The sequence below is a fragment of the Lathamus discolor genome, chromosome 12 (genome assembly GCF_037157495.1).
Source record: "Lathamus discolor isolate bLatDis1 chromosome 12, bLatDis1.hap1, whole genome shotgun sequence".
Lineage (NCBI taxonomy): Eukaryota > Metazoa > Chordata > Aves > Psittaciformes > Psittacidae > Lathamus > Lathamus discolor.
Window position 1 is genome coordinate 7,276,506 of NC_088895.1, and position 22,250 is coordinate 7,298,755.

The following is a 22,250-nucleotide window of genomic DNA, read 5'->3' on the forward strand; positions in this document are numbered from 1 at the left end:
ACCTACTTGAGACCACTCATTAGTGTGCATCAACCTGTGGTAAGTGACGGTGATGGAGAGATGTGCTTTTGAACCAGCTGGATATGCCAGCATAGATGCGTCTGCATCTTCCACATTAGTATGCGGAATTGGGTTCTGTGTGATGCTGTTGACCTTTTGATGAGTTACAAGGATTGTAAGAATCATTTATTTCAATAAGCTGGTGTGACAAGGAGAGTGAAGCATAGGAACCATTCTGTGTCCCCCAGGCATTCAGAAATAACAAGTAGGTGTTGTCCCTCCCTTTCCTCAAAAACCTAACCCTGGGGTTCATTTTAAGTTGCTTTCTGGTTTTCATCCCTTTTGGATAAAACTTGGCATTTGTTCTCAGAGGGGTAGAGAACACTTTGTGTTGTTTGGTTGGTCCAGGGCTTGGCTTTTTTGCTAACTGCTTTACTGTTGGGTTTTACTTGGTTTGTCCTTAATACCTTTAGGACTGGAGCTCATCTACTCTCTTAAAATGGAAAATTAAATCTTTTCAGAACAGAACTGGAGTATGTACCTTCTAGGGCAAGCTTACTTCTGAGAACACCCCACAAGCTGCAAATGTGGCTTTTTGTTGCCTTACGCAGTGGTATAGTTTTTCTCTGTTAGCGGCTGCATATGGGATCGGCTGGGGAAGAGAACAGGAGGGAGGGGGCAAGGTGCAGCTCCTGCTGTTCATTTCTGAACTTCCAGATGCCCTTGAACCCTTCCTCCTGCCTGAGGGTCTGCTTCTGACCGGGGTTGCTGCGGGGTGGTGTCCCCGATGTGAGCCGAGCAGCCGTCCCCACCGTGCTCTCGAGAAAGCCGGTTCGGTGAGCGTTCAGATGTTACCTTAAATCACCTCGATGCTAAGGGATGGATTTTAGAAGAACATAGCGTCATTTCAGTTCTGTTTGCACTGAGGTGTGCATCCTACAATCGGTTACATCTGGCAGAGTGCAGCAGTTCGCTTAATACTGTAAATCCGGGTTTAGCTGAACGGAATGTAGGGTTTATTCCCTGAGCTGTAGTCGTGTCCAACTGACCAGTTGTGAATCTGCTGCAGGCCCCGACCCGCGGGAAGGGTCCGGGGGCTGCGGCAGTGCAGCAGCGCAGGGCCGAGGCATTTAGCAGCCGAGCTCCGGAGCGCTGTAAAAATGGGTTTAACGTCCCGGGAGGAGTCCGGGGAGCTCGGTGAGCAGCCTGCTTGCTCGCTGTCCTTGTAAGAGCGGGGAGCCCGGTCCCCAACCCGTGCGCAGCGGCTGCAGGGGGCGCGGTCCCGGCGCTGCCTCCGCGCCCGGCCCCGCCCGCAGCGCTACCTTAAGGGGCCGGGATCCGTGCGGCGGGGGGTGGGATTTCCTGTGCCGGAGGTCAGCTGGTGCCGCCGCCCCGCCCCGCGCCCGGGTCCCGCTCTGCCCGCGCCGGAGGGACCCGCATCCTGCCGGCTCCCTCCTCTCGGGTCGGATTTACAGAGTGATGTGTAAGCTACAGGATGCCCAGCAGCACTGGAAAGAGGTTTAAACCTACGAAATACATCCCTGTCTCCACAGCAGCTGCCTTATTAGTGGGTTCGACTACTTTATTTTTTGTTTTCACGTAAGTACCGCTCCGGCGGAGGGGGGCCCGGGCGGGGGGAGGCGGCGGGGACTGACAGCTCCTCCAGGCCCTGCCGCTGCCGGTCCCGCTCCCTGTCTGCATCCCTGCCGCCTGCCATCCCTTCCTTGCTTCTCTTTGCGGAGGCTGATGATCTCTCCGTGCCATAAAACGTATCTGACAGTCGGATCCTCCATTTCATGACACACGAACGCTGCCGGACTCCTGCAGCTGCCGGCGGTGCACATCGCAGGCGCCCGGTAGCGGCAGCCCCCCGGTCTGTGCAGGCAGCGCTCGTGTCTGGGAGGAAAATGCATCTGCAGCCGCGGCCGCCCTGGTGCCGACAGGCGTGAACCAGCCTCTGCTTCAGGAGGGCGAGCTGGCCTTTCCCTCGGTCTCCGCTGTGTTTCGGGGTTTATCCGGCAGAGCCTTCCGAAGTAGAGGGAATCCTATTCTAAACATTATGGATTCTACGTGTTTTTATGTAACTGTCCCTAAAAGCTTGAGGATCTAATGAACAAATTCAGATTTGCTTGAAGGAGGGAGGGGGAAACTTTTCCCCCCCTCCCTGTTTCCTTTTCCCTCATTCCTTTCTCCCTTAAATGCAGAATTGAGCTCTGGCGGGCGGCTTGCGGATCTCCCGTAGTTCTATTAGTATGTGAGCGGTGTAGTGCTTCAGCTTTCTGTTTCCTCTCCCTTTATATAAACTTGAGCTATGTAGATCGCCTCCCCTCCCTATGCTGGGGCAGCGGCAGCCTCCCTGCAGAGGCGTTGGTATTTCGAGAGAGATGCTACAGAACTGCTCTGAAATGAGCTTTGACAAAGCTGCTTTTTGGGGGAGGAGAAAACAACGCTGTTGGATATTAAGATTTATTGTTTCATTTATTTTGAAACCGTTTCCCTTGGTTTGCCATTGCTAATTTTTAACTGAGCCCACTGAAGCTGTTAGAAGCAGAAGGCTATCAAACAGTGGGAGTATGTGTCTGTGTCCGTGTCCTTATGCTTCTTGGTTTGGCTGTGACATGATTCTTCATGTTTCAAAATGCTCATTACTGGCACAATAATGTCAATGTAGGATTCCAGGATAAAATGCAAATGTTGTTTTGTCTAACAGTTTCTTTAAATCAGAACAGATTTTGACACTTGAGTTATGCTCTTGACTTAATGTGACTTGATTTCTCATTCCCTGTTTCTAATGCATTTGATATAAAGTGCTGGTAAATCCTTTCAGGATATTGAACCGTTTCAAGAACTGGTACAAGCTCCAGGAACTGGTATAAATGTAAGCCCATCATTCATCATTTGGGCATCTAATTATAGTTTGGCGCTTGCAGGCAAACACAAGGCTGAAGTTGGCTTTTGCAATGAACTTGGTTGACACGGGTGATGTGAATGTTTTTAAAATATAACATTAAAGGTGGGATCTTAATGCCAGCGTTTGTTTTTCCTGCACCTTGAGAAATGGATGCATGCTCAGGTTGTTTTGGAAGTTGTATGTTTGTTTTCACATGATACTTCCAATGTGGAGCTACAAATTGCTAGTGATATAAGACTTTCTGGGTAACACAGTTGTTGTTGAAACATCCTTTTGGCAGCAGGACATCAACTGACATGTTCGCTTTAGGATTTGTTACTGTACGGAAGAAGCAATTTGCTTTAGTCTGTTACCAGATCTCCAACTTAACTCTGCTCCCTCTGTTATCAGTGAATAATTGCATGCAAGATGAAGTATTTTTAGGCTCTCTCCATATTGTAACTTGGCCTGTGCATCTTGAAGTGTTAGTAATTTTTTCTGAGGACTGTCCCAGACATACGTTCTCTGCTGCTGCCAAGTCTTGTGTGTAATAAAAGTAACACATAATTGAGCAACTGTTGTCAGGCAGTATCTGGAGTCCTGTCCATTCAAAAATACTCAGATAAATGTGTATGGAATCGCTGTTGTCTCTTACCCTGAGCAGTTCTAACAAAATCTGTCTTTGTCTAGGAATCAAAGCAAGTACTATGCAGGGGATCTGTGTCTTTTTACGTGACAGTGGGTATTTTCCCCTTTCTCAAGCATCTCCCATTTTTATCTTTTTCCACAGGCAGTAGGTTGTCTCTGAAGATCTTTTTGGTGGGATATGTTATTAAAGGCTGAGGAGATAGACCTGAATTTTCAGGGGTGTTGATTTGCACACCTCTTTTGATTGTTGGGTAGATCTCTGACATGCATCGATTGAGGCACTGGCCTAAAGTTGCTCTAAGCAGTGTTATTGAATCAATCCATGCTTACTTTCATAGCACAAGAACTTTATCAGCAGAAGATCTGTATGTGTGTTTAATTCCTTATTTGTCATTAAGCTCTAAGGCTGCTGTGTCTGTTAATGAGCTAACCTGTGCATCAATATGTGAAACTGGTGATGGTCTGCACCCAAAATTTGATGTCCAAGACCATCTCAGTGGAATTATCAGGGACACAAGCAACTTCAGTGCAGTGGAACTGAATAATGAAGGTTAATGTATGTGGAAAACTTGAATAATAACTTTTTACAAACCACTTACTGAATAGAAAAAGCAATCCTTGTAGGGTGCTGCTAACATTTCTGAGTAACAGGCATGAAAACCGCAGGTTCTGACTGGGCTTTCTCCCTAGACGTGTTTGTGGGCTCAAGCCACATGTTGTTAAGTGTCTTCTAGATGAAAAGCTCTTTGAACTTGAAGGCCAGGGTTAGTTTTTAGCACTATAGCCTTTATTTTTAGCTTTTGTCCAAACAGCTTTGCTAAATGGCAGCATATAAAGAGTGTTTGAAATACACGGTACCCACTGTTAGTTCATGGTAGTGTGGATCAGTGATATTCACACTATAATTAGGGTAAATTCCATTATAGATTCTCCTTTTTTCTTTTTCCTCATCTAGCTATTTAGGATTCACCGTATCAGTGTTATATTCCTTCTGGATTTATGAGGGGGAACTGAACTATTTAGCTATCAAGATTATTGACTGGAAAGGCAGCTAAATATTGCAGTTGTATTATCACAGGCTTTTAGCTCTCCATGTGTGTTCCTTTAATAATAAATACAAGCATGTGAGTAGGTGTCTAATTTGTCACAGTAGGAGAGGTAAACAAGCATTAACTGCAAGCATTATGAAGGGATGTATCAATATATAACGATTAGATTAATTTACTTACATGAAATCAAATGGCATCATGAAGGTAGAACCAATTTGTCTTAACATTGCAAGAATCCAGAATGATTCAGTTGTAGTAGACATGAACTTTTTTCTACCCCGAACCATTTTTCTTCATGTTTCTCATAAGGCTTTTTGTTAGAGGTAGCAATTTAACCTATTTCAGTGAAGTCTGGACTCTTACGCCTTGGACTGGCAGCTGCTATGATATGTTCATCCAAAGAACCTCAGTTTTGAGAACTTCCTGCCTTATTTTAGGTTGTCTAACTTTAGTAATAATAGAGAATGCAGCTTAAATGTCAGTAAGCATAATGCTGTAAAGCATGTCACCCAATGAGCTGTTGGACTTAACAATCTTAAAGGGCTTTTCCAACCTAAATGATTCTATGCTTCTTCTTGAGCTAATAGTTCACTTGTTTAAATTGTGCTACTTACTGTAGTTTTTATTGCTGAAAGCCTCCAAGTTTAGCAGCTGCAGTGCCTGTATCTGTAGATGATACAGCAAGCTAAAAGCATAAGGTTTTAAGGAAAAACTGTGGCTTATTTTAGTAAGGAGGGGAAAAAAGCTCTTGATTCTCTCACTGCATGTTGTAGACTAGAAATTTCTGATAAAATACCCTTTTTCAGACTGTGTTTTCAGTAGCATGCAGGCACTTGAGCATCTTTGAAGCACAGCAGAAACACATTATTCACATCAAAGGTCCAGGTGCCACTACTTCTTTGATATAATGGTAATAATGCTGCTGTATATTATTCCTTTCAACACGATAATGAAATGAGTAATTTTCTGGGTTAAGGGAAAGCACAAATAAGGTGAAAACTCAGTCACTACTGAAAATGAGAATTCAGCTTTGTTCTTAGAAGTCATAAATGGGAGGTAATCATAAGCATACTCCACAGACATACGCATTGGCACTCTAATGCAGTCTGTTGCACAGGGGAATTTAATACCAATAACATTCAGGAAACAACTGAGGAGTCATAAATTGGTGTAGAAGAGCAACTGAAGCTGAAGTCGCAGTGGGGGTGAAAAGAAAATAAGAGAAATAGCCTGTACCCTGCTATTCAGCTGATAGAAGGAGGAAGCATGGCTGTACTCAGTAGCAGAACTGGTGGATTTACCTTAGCAAGATTGAAAGCTTGGGTTTATTCATGAATGTTTAAAAACATTGTGGTATTCCCCCCACATTTGTGTATCATGTTACTGTATTTCATGAACTAAAAAGAGTAAGCATTTCAGCAGTGGCTGAAACATCCAGGTTACCAGTATACGAATTCAGATACACTTCTATTATGACAAATGTACTTCTTAAATCATAAGCATGCCCACCCTGCATTATCTGATCCTGCACTAGAATAGCCCTAATATAAATATGTAATAGCATTTTAAAGTTCAAAACTGTAGTAGCCATTCTAGATGGTAGTTAATAGAAATATAATTATATGTGTACCTTCGATTCTTGGACTGTTTATTAGATCTCATCTTCCCATGACTTGTATATGTTCGTAGATTAAAAATGGGAAAGCAGCATCTGCGGGTTTGACTTGGGTTTGTTTAGTCACTAGAGGAGGTCAAGCTAATACAACATCATCTTTGCTTTAGTGAATTTTATTTGTCTCCAAAGATGTTTTTCTTACCTAAAGCATTTTAAGGACTTCGCTGAACTCCAGTTCCAGATGTTCAGAACTTCTGCCAGTTCAGTGTTCTGATTTCAGTTAGAACAAATGATAGAAAGTGATTTAAAATTTATATTGCAGATGTTACGGAGCTTCATCTGTAACACAGGTGCATTTCATACCAGCCTAGAGGAAATAGAACTGAATGCTGATATGTAGATGCACCAAAAAGAGAAATTAAAGATATTAAAGAAAAAATCATAGCTCGAGTTGTCCACCATATGAAGATTAAACAGCATGAATTCTATCTTATGGTTTGGCCTTTGCCTAGTAACTTGCCAAAGACTGCCGGTGGATGTGGTGTAGCTCTGGTGGCAGTTGCTTGTGATGTGTGGTGCCAGAAGTTCAAGGTTTGCTGTGATGTGTGTGAAAGCACGTGGATACATTGCCACTGCTTTTCCGCTTCCTCCTCGTACTACCTGATCAGTCACACCAGCTACCCTAGAAGTTCTGTAATCTTTGCAACACAAAGTTTGTCCTCCTTGTCTGTCTGTAGCCATTCTAGAGATTCATTTGATGCTGGTCATGCTAATTGTAAAAAAAGAACAAATTCCCCCTTCTTGAACTTTCTAAGCCGTACTTCAGTACTTGACGTATTCATGGACTTCTGATAGATTTTTTTTAATTTTTTCTTTTTTTTCTCACATGCCAAATCAAGACATTGCTGGAGCTGGTAGGGAGCAGCTTCAGAAAGTAGACATTCACTGACAGTAAATGACAGTATATAGAGGAAGAAGAGTGTGCAAAGGAAGTGTGTGTTGGTTTAATCAGCGAATTTCAAAACTGACTTCACAAATAAACAGTGATTTCAAGTAGTGCATTTCAGCCTTCTGAGGTGTCTTAACATTTTCCATCTTAAATGCATCTTTAATGGCAGGTTCTTCCTGTCCACTCTTCTTGCGTTCCAGAAAAGGTAAAGCTCGCCAGACTGACCTGAGTCATCTCATTTGTCGTGTCTGTCAGCTTCTGAAAAATGTTTATTCTTGTTGTGACAAAGAAATGTCCTTTTAAGCTGTGGCAGTTTCATCTTGGTATAGAACTTCTGTAAAAAGAATCTAGACAAACTTGTCGTGCAAGATAAAAAGGCAATCTCAGCAGGGAAATCCATTAAGCTGAAGTGTGAAAAGTTGTGTTGGTTTCTTTTAATATGCTGGAAGAGAGCTCAGTTCTACTGCTTTTATCTAGTTGATTCTATCATCTCTGCTTCCAAAGGGCCAGCAAAGCTGGCAGTACAGGACACTTTTGAAAGCTATTGAAATTAATTCCTTTAGAAAACCCCCACTGATATTTATTATTAACAGGAATGTTTTTTCTTTCTGTAGTCTGGGAGAGAGTTAGAAGGAGAACCATGTTTTTGATGGGAGTCCATAGGTAGACATCCTCAGCTGGGAATGCACAGCTATGCACATGCAGCCATCAGAATGGCATGTCAATGCTCGCTGTAGATCCAGTTTTAAAGGCAGAAGAGCTAATGCAATAAAAGTTATTCCTGTCCATGGGCCATGCACAGCTGCGGTTCAGTGTGTGATTTATGCCAATACCAACCTCCTTCCCATTTTTCCTAATGAGCAGAGATAAAGGAGATATGGAAACAGGAATGAGTAAGTGTCTCAATTAGAACAGGGTGGGCCTTTCAGCCTTTATACATGAATATACAAGCCATTTTTCTATTTTTGTTTAAACTCCTTTTCAAAATACTAATTTGAATACTGTCCATGTTTGCCCTAGAATGCCACACATATATCCTTTTATAAATAGAAGCAATCTCTACAAAATTGCTCCAACAACATGGGAATTCAGTTGGCTTATTGGTAATGCAAGCTAAGGGATGCTGCTGTTCTAAACACAAGAAAACTTAAGTTGAGAGACAGATACATGTGGTGTCCTTAAGAGGTCTGAGGTTCGTTACCTGGGACAGTTGTTAATTACACACTTAAGGTTTTTGTGTAAACAACGTATTCTGTTAGTGGGTGCTTCTTATCTGAAATCAGATGTAGGACCCTGTGGCGTGGGGATCTGTGGGACCTGTGAAGGGTAACCTGGAACAGGTTTTCTGTTACTAAGTGTACAAGGAAACCTTTCAAGGCCTACGAAGGGAAACCGTAAGTTTGAAGATGTCTGAAATACAGTATAAGGTGGTATAAGCCAATCTAGAGCATGAAATAGAGGCATACTGTCCTTTGATTTGAGCCAGTAGATACAAGACTTCTTTCTCACTAATCCAAGAGTAATGTTCAATTTGGCTGCACTGTTAGAGAGCTACTATTAGTTGATCATTTGTCAGTGGGAGCTGCTAATGAAATTGAAAGGAAGAGGCACGGGGGCTGAAACAGTGGTGCTGCAGGTTTAAATGGAAATTCTGCCTTCTTCTGCCAGGAATAGTGGAGATTGGAAAAATATAGCCAGCCTAAATCTTATTTTACCATAGGAGAGGTGGTTTTGGGGATCCCTGCTTGGTGATTGTCATAATTAGTTCAAATGAGTACACCACAGCACAGTGTACACTATGTAAATCTGCAACCCATAATCTGTATCCAGAAAGAGGATTTAATTACTCGCTGATTGTTCTTCTGCAATTACTAACGCAGTTTAGCTAGACTTGCTCCAAAGCTGTCCAAAGCGCCTCAAATTCTGAGCTCTAAACCTGTTACACAGACATTAGTGGGTGCTTGACTCTTTGTTTTTCTCGGGACAGATGTTATGGAATAAACTGTCCAGTAACCCATACTTGGGTATCGCAGTGGTTACCATGGTTTTCTGTTTGTGAAGGTGTAAACACAGAATTTGTGGACTTCAAATGTGAAATCCTCATGAAATAGCTGTACTCTAGTGCTGTGTGTTGAGATCATCCGGTAACAAAAGACAGTGGAGCCAGGTGCAGGAAAGAGACCTCTTGAATTTGAGATCTAAACACCAAAGCAGCTGCTGCCAGCACACATGTGCACCATTTTGTTACGCACTTTAATGCTGTGTGAAGTCACGTAATTGGGAAATGCTGCCCTTTGTGCTGGAGGACTACAAGCTCTATGGAGCAGGGCAGGCAATATGAAGACGAGAATACATGAAATATGGATTCTTGTCAAACCACATATAAAATGATGTCATTATTTTTTGATGAAGGGAGGCGTTCATAGGGGCACACTAATCAGTAATTCATGGAAAAAAGGTTTGTATGTGCCACTTTGAAATGACTACTCTCCAGAAAACCCCTGTATGCACTCAGACTAAACTAATCACAGAACAGTCTTAAATGAACAAATTACTTTTTAAGTTGGAGCCTAACAAAGCAAACTTGAAACTGCTTAAATATATAAGGGCTTTTGTAAATAAAGGCAAGGCAAAACCTTACTCTCTCAGGATTCCTAAAACTAAATTGGCATTTACATTAGCTCTCTTGCATGTCTTCAGGGAAATAATCCAATGTAATATCTATATCAACACAATTTAAGTATGGTGCTGGGAATAAAGAAAGCTTGGACATTTTTATAAACAAGCATCATTTTAATTTAAACTTGAGTCAATCACAGTAATGCTTCAAAATGGAAAAGTTCAGCTTAAAACTTTTCTGCCTACTCTGATCCCAGTTGGCTGGGAGATGCAGGTATTTTCTCATGGAAAAACACTTCCTCTCCCCTATTTTCAGCCAGTTCAGTTTCAAAAATTATTTGGGATTATTTTCATTGTGTATAACCTCCCTCTCAATTTTTTTCTTATGAGTGAGATCTCATTTTGCATGTTTAGCTTTCTCTGAAGATTAATGTTTGCCCTAGCAGTAAGACTCTCCAGATGTGTTATGATCTAATAACACTGGTTAACCCTTGTCTGCTGTCAGCAGCTTGCTGAACCACCTCATGAGTTTTACCAAACCCCAGCTTTTGATTATGCGCTTTCTTGGCTCCAAGCAGCAGGAGCCGTTAGCTGAGTAGGTGGGCGAGCTCTCCCTCCATGGGGGTTGCATTCACCAGTGGGCTCAGGAACTTCTGCCTGAAGACTTCCCCCTGGAACCATGCTGTTAACATGGCTTCTCCTCTTAACATTCCAAGCACAACAGTGGAATGGGTGCTTGGGGATGTCTGTATGGTCTTCATGAGGCCAGACCTGTGACTTTGACCAGTAACTCTAGGTTCCTTTTTAAATTATCATCTCATTTTTCCCTTGTGTGGTTCTTAAGTTTCGCATCCACGTTTTCTCTTTGAAGGTCTTGCCTTATCACCTGGCCACATGGAAGCAAATTACTTTTCTAATGAGTTACTCCTTGAATGGAGATTGAGTGAGGTTTGTGGTTCGAGTTGCAATCTAAGTTAATTTTGGGGGGTTGTACAGACCTTACATCTGTAGCTCACAGAGGTCACTCTGATGGAGCTGGGATTTGGCCTGACAGAACTCACTGTCTTTGGGTATTATGTGGCATGTAGTCCTGATGTTGCCTTGGTTAAAATTAGCAAGACTTCCCTGTGTATGTGCATTAAGATCTTGTCTCCTTTCTTATCTGCTATGTAGGTGACAAGTGGAACTCACCACTGTAACATATTTATTTGATGAGAAATGTTATTATGGTCCATGCCTCCAAATCAGTTCTGTTTCTTGCCTGCCTTCAGTTATAACTTCTGCAGTTGGCCTTGAACCTAGTTAAATGCTTTAAACTGCTGGAGAAGTATGCAAAAGCTAGCAAAAACTGCTACAGGTAGAGTCATAATAGTGAACAGACAGGGCGTGCTAACCCGGTGACAATGAAGTTATATATCAGTTATATAATGCAGTTATAATTTAGTATCCTAATTCACAGGGTCGTTACTTCTCATCATATTCTTTACCTCTGTTTACGCTGCATGCTAGTTATTCTGCAAAGAACCAAGTACAAGCTTGTGTAGTAATGCAGGACTAAAAAGAAACTTCATACTATGTGCATTTTTAAATAACATTGTACAAAGTGACAGCCTCTGTCTATCGTTCTTAATTTGATGGGTGCACAAGTAGGCTGGCTTTGGACATAGTGCAGTTTGTGTAAATGGCTAACAAGTCTTCATAGCAAAACCAATAAAAGCATCAACAGGCACTGGAATGTTTTTTCATATTACCAAGTTTTGATAATTCTGTAGGAAGAGGTATGCAAAATGACTGCTTTCTCACACACAGTACGAGTCAAAAAGCAGGAGATATGGAACCACTGAATGTGATGAGGTAACTTCAAATTCACATATGGAAGTTGTAGCATCTGCAGCAGCAAAGGGGATTAATATTTGCCACAGATTTCGAAGTGCAAAGACAATGCAAGATTACAGTGATAGGACTTGATGCGTGTGGCCATTAAATCAGTGTGGGGCTTGTTACACATTTTTATTTGTTGTTTTGTTTTTCTTTAAATTGTGGAACAGAACTTCTAGTCCATGTCCAGATACAGAACTGTATCAGAACATAAACTGCACCATGTCAGCTCCTCTCAGCAGAGCTGTGCTGAGAACATAGCCTCATCTCATGTAATATATACATTTTGAAAGTTACATTTTGAAATAAAAGTCTGTCTCTAAGAACAATGTTCTTAAGAACCCGGGGGATAGTGAAGGAGGACAGGCAGACAGTTTTGTTTATAATAGTGAAAGGGTTGGTCCCTTGAAATGGAATGGTTCTGGTTGTGTCATCTTTGTGTATTTTCAGAAAACGGCATTTGACAGAAAGATGGCAATGATAATAAGATACAGGATCTTACACGTGACATTGAATTTGTCCTGGCTGCTGATGATAAACAATGTTTTCAACAGGCTGGGAAACATCTGCTTTCCTTCTGTAATGCTTGAGCTGAAGAAGACTAGATAGAAAATAGCATAGTGATCTTTTGTGTCACATTTGGGCTGTTACTGGTAGGAAACTTTGAGTGTGGTCATAAGCCTTCATGGGACCCTTTCTGACTTACATAGGTGTGATTCCCCTTTGGGAGGTGCCCAGGGGACACCATCAGAGGCAAGGCTGTAAAAGATGCAAAGCTGGGAAAATGCTTGGGTGTGTATATGTATTTAAATATGATTTTGTGTTTAGACTATTATCAGGGCTGCCTAGTGCCTGGGCTCAGGTCTTAATACTGCATAAAGTTTTCTGTACTCTCTGGCAACTTAATCCTTCTGAATTAAGTGCAAAATTTCTACCTGTGGCTGTTTCTTACACTGATAGTTATCTGGGGCAGAACTGTGCTACTCCCTGTGCTAAAGTCCCTGTCCCTTCTGGGCTCCAGCAGCATAACTTGTAAATTAGGTCATCAGTGCCATCATCCCTGTTTCTCAAAGAGGGAAACTGAGGCAGGATGTCACTGTACAACTGGAGTATTGGTGTTGAGGAAGTTTTGCACATATACGCCAACTCCAGGCTAATGCCCTGTCAGCCCAGGACTCAATGAAAATCATTCTTTCATAGAGGGCTCCTGAAGATATGGTATATTCTACAGTTTCTTCTCCATCTCGTGTCAGTTTGGACCATTTAAGGGAGAGTCATACAGCAAGACCATTTCTTTTTTTAACACTTAAATCTGCATGAATGTATGAATATGGAGATAAAAGTACTAAAGCTTCATTGTCTCCCTTTAAAAGTTTAATGGTAACATTTAGACTTTTAAACTTCCATTTGAATGTGATTCCACAATAGCTAATTACTTCTGCCAAATAATTTTTCTTGCATGGCTAATGCAAGAAAAGGCTAGTGAGATAGAACTGAACATGGCATCTATGGTTCAAGAACTGAAAAATTAATGATTCCTTCTCTAGCCTCCTTTGTTTGATTTATAATTCATACCTGATAAAACATAAATGCACATCTGAGCCAGCTATTGTCTCTTCATTTACTATCTAGATGGGGTTTTATAAGTCTTCCCTTGATGGATGCTGGGGGCTTGTGAATTTTGGGCCACAGACTGCTCCTGAAGAAGGTGGTTGCCAGACCCACATGTTCTTCACCTGTCATTTCCTTCAGACTCTGTATTCGGTCTAGTGTCTGGCCACAGGACTTGTGTTGACCCCAGACTGCGGAGCTGCTGCAGCAGGCTGCTGCAGTGACCCTTGACTTTAAGAATAAACTGAGTGTGTGGTTTACCTTTTCAGAGGCACTTGACAGCAGAAAGAAATGGAGAAGTACAGGGGGTTTAAGTGTCATAAGCAACTAGGTGCAGCCACTCTTCATCTCAAGGAAAGACAAGGGTCTAGACTAAGCACTAACCCCTGTACGTAACACATCCTTCACTTCCTGTGTGACTTCTGAGCGCTCTTCACAGTCACTCTGGGTCTTCCTGGGATATCTGGCTGCCTCTTGTCTGGCTCTTTGCTGGATTTTTTTGCTATTCTCAGTCTCGCACTTGACAGGTGCCCTCCCAATCAGTCTGTTCAGGTAGACTCTATAAGGCCTTTTGCCCAGTATGCATGCATAGGGTGATCTGCTGCTTGTTCAACTTCTGAAATGCCACAGTACGGAAAAGGGATTTATGGTACGAGGTGTAGCTCAAACTCTTATCCCGTCTGTTGGGCTGGGTTGTCTTTTATGAGTTAGTGCAAAAATCTGTCTGTATTGAAGCTGTAAGTGGTCTCAGGGGGTCACTGACTTTATTGTGACTCGCTTGCATTTGGTATCCTTTCCACAGAGGCTGACCAGCTTTTCTGTCTTGTTCCTCAGTAAGAAGTTATGTATTCTCTGTGAATTGACTTGTCCAGAAAAGTAAGCACAGTTGGGTTGGGTCAACAGGTAGGGAGTTGTCCAGCAATTTTCCGGTTACATTGTGCTCTTCTGAACATGAGAGCCCTGTTTGGTGGAGTGATGCACTGGATCCTGCAGTTTTGTGATGGATATGCTGTATGCTTTTGTTTGCATCTTTCAGAGTGGCTTTTATTTATTTGTGTTGCATCAACTGCTGTGGAAATGAGGAAAAGCTATTTTGAGTGTAATATCCACTTGGCATTAAAGAAGTGTCTCTTCTTGCCAGTTTTCTTCTCAGTTCCCTTAGAAAAGCTTTTCTGTTGAGCTGCTTCTGCTATTATGTATGTTGTGGTATATCTCCAAAACAGCAAACTATGCATGTATGATGGGTGGATGCTTGCATGTCTGATGAGGGGTTGATTCCCCTGGGCATGTAAGTCCTGCCAACTCTTTAGTTAGAAAACGTGAGGTTTTAATATACATTCTGTCTCTTGTTCCCAGTTTGGCCTCTTCCTTTGGGAAGTGTTTCTTTGGAGCAAGGAATGATGTACTGTATTTTATTATTTTTTTTTAATAAATAAGAGTTTACAGTTATATTGAGATAAATTAAACTGTCTGCATCTAATTCAGACTTTTTCCTGTAGTTCCCTTCTCACTCTTTCCTACCATGCCTGTTTAAATAACTTGATGAAGCTGTCTAAGAATTACACAGATGGGATGAAAAGCACATCTAAAGCTAGAACCAGATTCTGATCTTCTGACATGCTAACTAGAATCTCACTGCAAAGTGATTATTCCTAGGCATTCAAGTGGGTGCTTGCTTGGTTTAAATCCCTTGGAGGGCTGTTGGTCCTGTGATATTTCATCTGCCTCTATTAGCCTGCACATCCTGGGCCTTTTCCTTCTAAAAGAGGACTGTCTGCTGCCCAAGGACAAGGTCCTGTTCCATAATGTAGAAACGATGAGTTTTTCAACAGAAAAAAAGAGTAACATTCCTCATCTTCTTCTTGGAAATGACTGAATCATTTTGGTTAAAGCCTTAAAGTGGGACAAATATTTTGCTTGAAGGGGAGAGCTAGCAGAAAGACTGCAGTCTTAACAGTTAATTTGGCAAAGTGATTTAGAATGGAAAATACCCTGCAATACTGATGTATAGCTGTGCACTCTCAATGCCATCAACAGATCTGAACACACTCCCACTGATTTTTCCAGTGGCTGCTAGTTTTCAGGTGTTTCTCCTCACTCTTCAGTTTTCAAGTCGGACTTCCTAGTTTTCAAGCAGCAGAGCCTATCTGCTGAAAGTCAGTCCTTTTAAATCTGCTACTTCCATGGGGTGACAGTTTTAAAAAGGTTGTGTTTGCTCTTCTTCTGAGTTCTGAAAACAGTGATTCAAACAAAATTATCTCCTTTAGATAATTTAGACACTTCAGACAATATACGAGTCTGCTCTCATTTAATTGCTAGGGGGCAGGATGGAAAGACAGGAGAGTAGAATCGTGAATTAATGTGTCAAGGCAAGGATTTCTTTCATTTTCCCCCCATCTAAATGTTTAGACAAATGGAGTGTATCTAAGGAAGAAGCTGCAGAATGGGAAGGAATCTTCTGGGTTCCCACAGAAGTAACGCAGAAGGCATTTTATGTTTTCTCCAGGAATATAAAAACACTTGAGTATCACTTCCCTGAGTTTACCTGTGATATTCTGAAGGTTATTGGAAGAAAGGTACGTAAGGAAGGCCTAGACTAACTCGTTGCTGATTTTTTCTCTGTGCTGTAGGAGCTTTGTCCAGGTCCATGTTCAAAAAGCAGAAACCTGTCAAAAGTTAATAGATCTACACTGAATTTCCAAATTATTAGTAGTACTCTACCTGCATATTAACTTTCTTTTTGTGCTTATTTAACTAAATTTTGGAAATAGCCTTCTAAAAATATAATCAGTAAATGAACTCACAATGACTGCTGCACTAGGCATACTTGAGAGGCAATCATGTAATTGAAATCAAGAATTTTAGGTTTCAAACTAAAGAAAATAAAAATAATAAAAAAATAGAATCCCTAAAGGGAAGGTACTCCATGTTCAGGTCTCTTGTCATGGCCCATTTTATTTATAAATATAAAAAATGCTAAAACTCTCTGTGTTCTAGAGGTACTGCTAGTTCAGTGTTCTTCGCCGCGCTCCCACGATATGATAATAATCCAAAAAACATGTTTCCATACAGATACTAGAAGGTTTTAGGTGCATTAGATTATAAATGTGTATCTGGAAATAAACTGCCAATCTCCATTTTTGGATGAGCCTTAGGGGAAGATGCAGTACTGTAAAACAGACTTGTTTAATGACAGTTCAGCGTCACTTCACTTGCCATGTATGATCACCCTATGAAGAGCTGCGTCCTGCTGTGATGACAGTTTGTTGGAAGCTCTCCACAGATTCATTGGAACTTGGCTGAGCCCCAGCTCCACAAATGAGTGGTCAGAAGAGACTGTTTGTAGGACACAAGTCTATCCAATTTGTAGTGTTGATTTGATTCTTTTTTTAATTAACACTTTAAACAGTGTGTAAGCAGAGTGCCAAAAAGACAAGAAATGATCAGCTAAAACATTTTAATGCAACATATGATGCTGTTCCATACTATCATAGGAACATGGCACTTAGATACAGTAATTTTTTTTTTCTGTGATTTTTGTTCAATTTATGGTCAACAGCAATTTCAAATACTTTAGTCTTCAAAATAAATTCTGGCACTTTGCCTTTTTTTCTCACCCTCCTCCCCCAGTACATATCTCTTTTCCCTGAATTCCCTAAAAGTCCAGCATCTCAATGAATTTAAAGCAAACAGGTTGAATTTTTTTCCCACTTTTTCCTTTCTTTTTTTCCTGTAAAACTGCTTTCTGTGTGGTGTCTCTAGCTTAAAGGTGATTTGCAACAATTAAGTAAGGAAATACAATTGTCCATAGTCCTTTTTAGATGCTGTAATTACAGTCAGGATTAGTGAGATCTGGCTGGCTGATTTCTGGTGAAATAATCTTTCTCCTTTTCTTATTATTTTTTTTAACTGCTGTTTCCTCAGTGCTTTGTGTAAGACTTGTCACTATCCATCCCTTCAGCACTGCACTGCAAGGGTAGTGAATGTCAGGATGAAAGCTTGAAAGATCAGAGCTAGCGATGCCAGCAGATTTAAATGCACCCTTGCTTATGATTCATGTTTTAATGTTTCCTATAGAATTACCAGTTTATGGCTCCAGAGTTTGGAAATACTCTGTGCAGGTAGCTGGTGCCAGGTGCTGGAGCCATCAGTATAAAGCAGGCTGTTGCTGTGTTAGGGCTTCATCCTGCTTACAGCCCTGTGTACAGCAGGCTGGGTGCATTTCCACTCGACTCTCCCTGTACCCTGCCCTACTGGGTTAATCCTGGTCGCTGCCAGGCACCAACCAGCCACTGCCATGCTCCCCTTCCTCAACAGGGTGATGGAGAAAATAAGATGGAAAAGCTCATGGGTTGAGAGGAAGACCCATTACCGTCATGGACAAACCAGACTCAATTTGGGGAAAATTAATTTATTGCCAATTAAAATAGCCTTAGATGGTGAGAAACAAAGACAAAAACTAAATACCTTCCCCCCATACCTCTCTTATTTTTTTTCAGGCTGATTTTCTTGCATTCCCAAATATTCTTATCTCTTCCTACCCACCCTGAGCAGCAGAGAGGGGATAGGGAATGGGGAATTGTGGTCAGTGTGTCCTTCGCATCGCTGTGTTACTCCTTCCTCTCCACGTTTGCTGCAGTGGGGGCTCTCCACGCGCTGCAGTTCCTGTCAGGAGACCTGCTCCACTGGCCACGGTTCCTTCAGGAAGTTTCGGTCTGCTCCAGCATGGCGTCCTCCACAGGCCGCAGGGGCCTCGCACGCTTTTTGCACACACTTCTCTCGCACTTTCCCCCTCACTCCGGGCAGGTTTTGCCCTTTTTTGATGTGTTTTACCCCAGGCGCCACCGGCGGGGCTCAGTTGCGTCCTGTGGTGAAACCGGGGGGACCTGGCCGTGTGCGGATCGGGCAGCGCAGCCCGCTCCTCACAGCAGGCGCTGCAGCGCCTCAGCCTCGGCGGGTAAACCCAAATGGCCCAAAACAGAACTTCCTACAAAGCTGTTGTAGCAGTTTTACACTTACGTGAAGCTTCACGCGCAGGAGAAGGAGGCTGACAGAGCGATGGTAACTGACAACAGTAACAAAAGCCTTTTTGACCTTCTTTGTCCCCAGCTGCACCACTGAGGTCAGTCCGACAAGTCGGGAGGAAAATGGATTTTCTTAACTTTTTCTGCCTATGAACTACTTGGTTTTTAGCAGCTCTTAACAAACACTCATCAGGAAAATTATCTAACATGAGAGTGCTGCGATGGCTCACTCTGATTTATTAAATCCCTCAGAATTTCCACTGTGATTCTGTGAGTCATGTTAACATGGCTTCTTCAGATGCAACTCAAGTATCTCCCATTTGCATAGCTTTCTTAACAGCTTCTCTGTCATGGTCTGGGGGTTGTCAGAGTCCAAGCTGGGAGTTTCATGCAGGCTTGAGACACAAACATGCATCAGTCTTGGGCAGCTGTGAGCTGCTTGGTGGAAAGGCTGCACCAAGCATAAGCTGTCCCCAGTCAGGGCTGGCTGCAGGTATTACTATGTAATCTCACATTAATTCTGACTGGCTGCTTAAAAGCCTTGTCACTCTTGCTAACCTCACGTTTACTTGAGGTATTCCTCTGGTTTTAACACCTGGTGACTGCTGCTTTTTGATTACAGATTTGAGTTTTTTAGAGCAAACTTTCTGGAGAGCGTCTGTCTCTCCTCTGAGGCAAGAGAAGGTTTTGAGATGTGGAGACTGCATACGCTAACATCTACGTAGTACAGGGACAAAAAGTGAAACATTTACAACAGTTTTCCAGGAATAAATTTGGGTAAATTTGGCAGCTGTACCCTATTATTAGAGAGTACACAGGAAGGGATGAAGCGGAATAATAATCCGTCAATGTCAGTAAAAGTGACTGGGTCAAAAGCTCTGTGAAATACAGAGTTTCCAGAGCAGAAATACTAAAGCTTCAGCCTGCTTCAGTTTTTTCTTTTCCTACCCTGAAGCACTCCATCATAATTGCCTTTGCTCATATTAAACCTGGTAGGTGTCACAGTAACGTGTTCTGCCCTGCCAGAATGGAGGTGGCATGTGTCCATCTTCTAGTACTTGCGTTCATCTGCAAGACATAATGGAAAACAGTTATATTTTAACTTTGGTTAATTGTTCTGGTAACATAGTTGTAAGTGCTTTCTCTGTGCCTTTTACAGTTGTACGAGCATGTCGTCTTGCCACTGTTTTTGCCTGAATGCCAAGAGATCTGGTGGGGCTACGCAGAGCCATCTGATCTGAATGCCCTAGGCAGAACTGAGTATCAGTTGAGAAACTTGGTTGTAAAACTTGTGGTACGCATGTGGGCATAGGCTGAACGTTCGCTGGGAACAGCTGGTCCTTGCTTGTGATGAGCTCACTGTGGTGTCAAGAAAGACCAAGCATTGGACAGAGGAAGGAGTTGCCAGGATTGTTCTGAACATCTGTGTAGCAATAATTATTCAGCTATTTTTCAGTGCTGAAGGCACGCAGAAGTAAATAGATAACACCTATTGTCCTAAGCCCCACAGCATTTATCTTTACTCACTAGTAAGTTTTTAAATCTAACTAGTGCCTGTAGCCAGATTCACCTTGTGTGCTTTAAAACCTGCTGAAGATACCTGTTTCTTTTTCACAAACACTGTGTCATTCGGGAAACTAGAGGAAGTTTGTTACGACTTTCTGGGGTTTTTTTTGAACACTTACTGTTTGTAGCTTGTCTCCCTAAAGAAATGCTATTCAGAGGTTCATCTATCCACTCCTTCTATTCTGAACTCTTAAAACTATTACCCATATCTATCAAGTTCAGTAACCTTTAAGGTAATAAAAGAAATATGATGTCTGAGCACAGGAAAAAAAAAAAGTATTACTGCCCTGCTGAGGCTATAGTTTTCGTGTAGCCTTGACACTTTACATCTGGACAGATCTCCAAGTTTGCCATCCTCATTGAAAAACTGTTCAGCCAGGTCTCAAATGTGATTTCCCTTGTTTGCCTGCCAGGGGAAGGTGAAGGAAAATGGGAACAAGAGCCTCTTCAGAGTTATAATATTCTGAAGGAGGATGTAGAGGAGACTGATATATATGTATACAGACATAACATACAAAGGAAAATAAAAAGAGTGTGAGCAGTGATTGCTAGGGTGGGGTTGATGCAGGGTGCTCATCCATGGAAGGCATTTGTTCATCTGTTCATGAAATCTGTTGTTTCATCTTAATATAGAGGAACTCTCAGATCACCTTCATGTATAATTAGAAAAAACACATTGGATGCTAACCCAATTGACTGTCCTTCGTAGGCCCCTTTAAAAATACCAGAGAACTGCTTTTAATGCCTCTGTTTATTTTGGTACAGTATCCAGACTGCTGGAAACATGTTTATAGCACAGTCTAATGAGTTGAGGCTCCTCTCTTAAGATTCCAGTGCCTCATGGCTGGATAGAAAAAGCTGATGCTCTCTAAATATGTATTTATGTCAGACTCTGGCTTGAACTAACAGTTAATGCCATGAGAAATTGCCTATTTAATGCCACCTTAGCTAAGCATATGATACAGAGTGATCCTAGTTATTGTGGTGTTCATTTACTTCTGTGGTAGTCAGGATTAACAACACCTGATCTGTGTTGTGAACATCACCAATTATATTAGGTCATCTGTATTTAAGCTTGATGACTTCATGGGAAACCATTTTAATTTACTGTCTACCTGTGAAGCACGAATTCCAGGTCATCTTAGAAATCTGGTTAGTGTTTTAGATGCAAGAAACCCAAGTATATGAAAATTGTATTTACATTGAACTGGAGTTACAACTCTGCTGTGAGTTCCTGGAGTAAATCTAAGTATAAACTGCTCTTTACCATGCTGCCCAGCTGTGTACCCACTTAAATGTGGTAGTTTTAATCTCTTATTCTTCACACTTCTTTTCCAAAAGGAAGTGCATTTTGCCTGATGCATAATGACTGACTTCATTAGCTGGAAGACAGCTCTGGAAACTGTGCTTTTTGAGAGAAGTATCTTCCTCAGCATGGAGAAAGGTATTGAGCATAAAATAAAATTTTGTTTTGAAAAACAATAATGATGCTAAACATTGAACAGATAATCTTTATAGTGCAAGATTGGAGTTGTTTGGGTCAAACTTGCTGCTTGAAGTCACAGTTTGTTCCCAAATGGTTTAAAAAACCAATTTCCTGCACCTGCTCTCCCTGGCCATGTGAATATCCCTCTGCCCCAGTTATTCATGGCTTACAAGGAGCTGATGCTCACTCTCCCTTTTCTCTCCAGGCTGAGACCATTGGACTTAGCTCTTTCTCCCTGAAATGGGACAATACTGAAAAGCTGGCATTCTCTTCCCTTCCTCTCCCAAATCTAAAAACCCACTGGAAAAACTTTATTGCAGTCGGCTGTTTGCTGCTGGTGCAGCTAGCATAGAATATGGTGAATTTTGCTTCAGTGTGTGTTAGAAGGAACTGAATGGCAATGTTTTCCAGTGTGCCTCTGAAAAGTGCCTATGTTCACTTTTAAATCTCAAGCAGTCAAAAAGCTAATAATAATTATAATAATGAACTCCTAAGGCTGGCTGGAGAAGAGAATTGATGTGCTTTACAGAATAACTTCTCTGTCAGTGTTTTGGCTTAATATGCGTCGTAGTTAAATCCTGAATTTCAAGAGAATGTAGGCATTTTAAGTGATTTAGAGTTTTTTCTGAAAACACTGTTATCATACCATGACAGCATTTTTAATAAACTACTTTTTTAAATTACAACTGGAACTAATATCTGCTGGAGTAGTAGCTCTTTCTGTATGTAGCAGAGTTGTTGCCAGGAATATATTGAATACTCGAAGACCAAATTTGATGTAGTGAGTCTAGTTGGCTCATTCAGTAACTTGCTTGCAAAGCATAAAAAATCTACTGGAGCAAGCTCACCCTTTGCTTTTGAGGAACATTCCTGGTTTTTAGTATCAGGCTGAAGATTGTTTGAGCACTTTTGGGA

General features: G+C 41.7%; 1 protein-coding gene across 1 annotated transcript in view; it reads left to right on the forward strand.

Moving 5' to 3' along the window:
- Positions 1-1,398: 1,398 nt before the first annotated feature.
- The window catches only part of ZDHHC8 (zinc finger DHHC-type palmitoyltransferase 8), a 117,875-nt gene continuing 97,023 nt past the window's right edge, over positions 1,399-22,250 (forward strand). Inside the window, exon 1 of the mRNA XM_065693202.1 lies at positions 1,399-1,599. Within this exon, the coding sequence (XP_065549274.1) occupies positions 1,496-1,599 (104 nt within the window). The 5' untranslated portion in view covers positions 1,399-1,495. The remainder of the gene's footprint in view (positions 1,600-22,250) is intronic.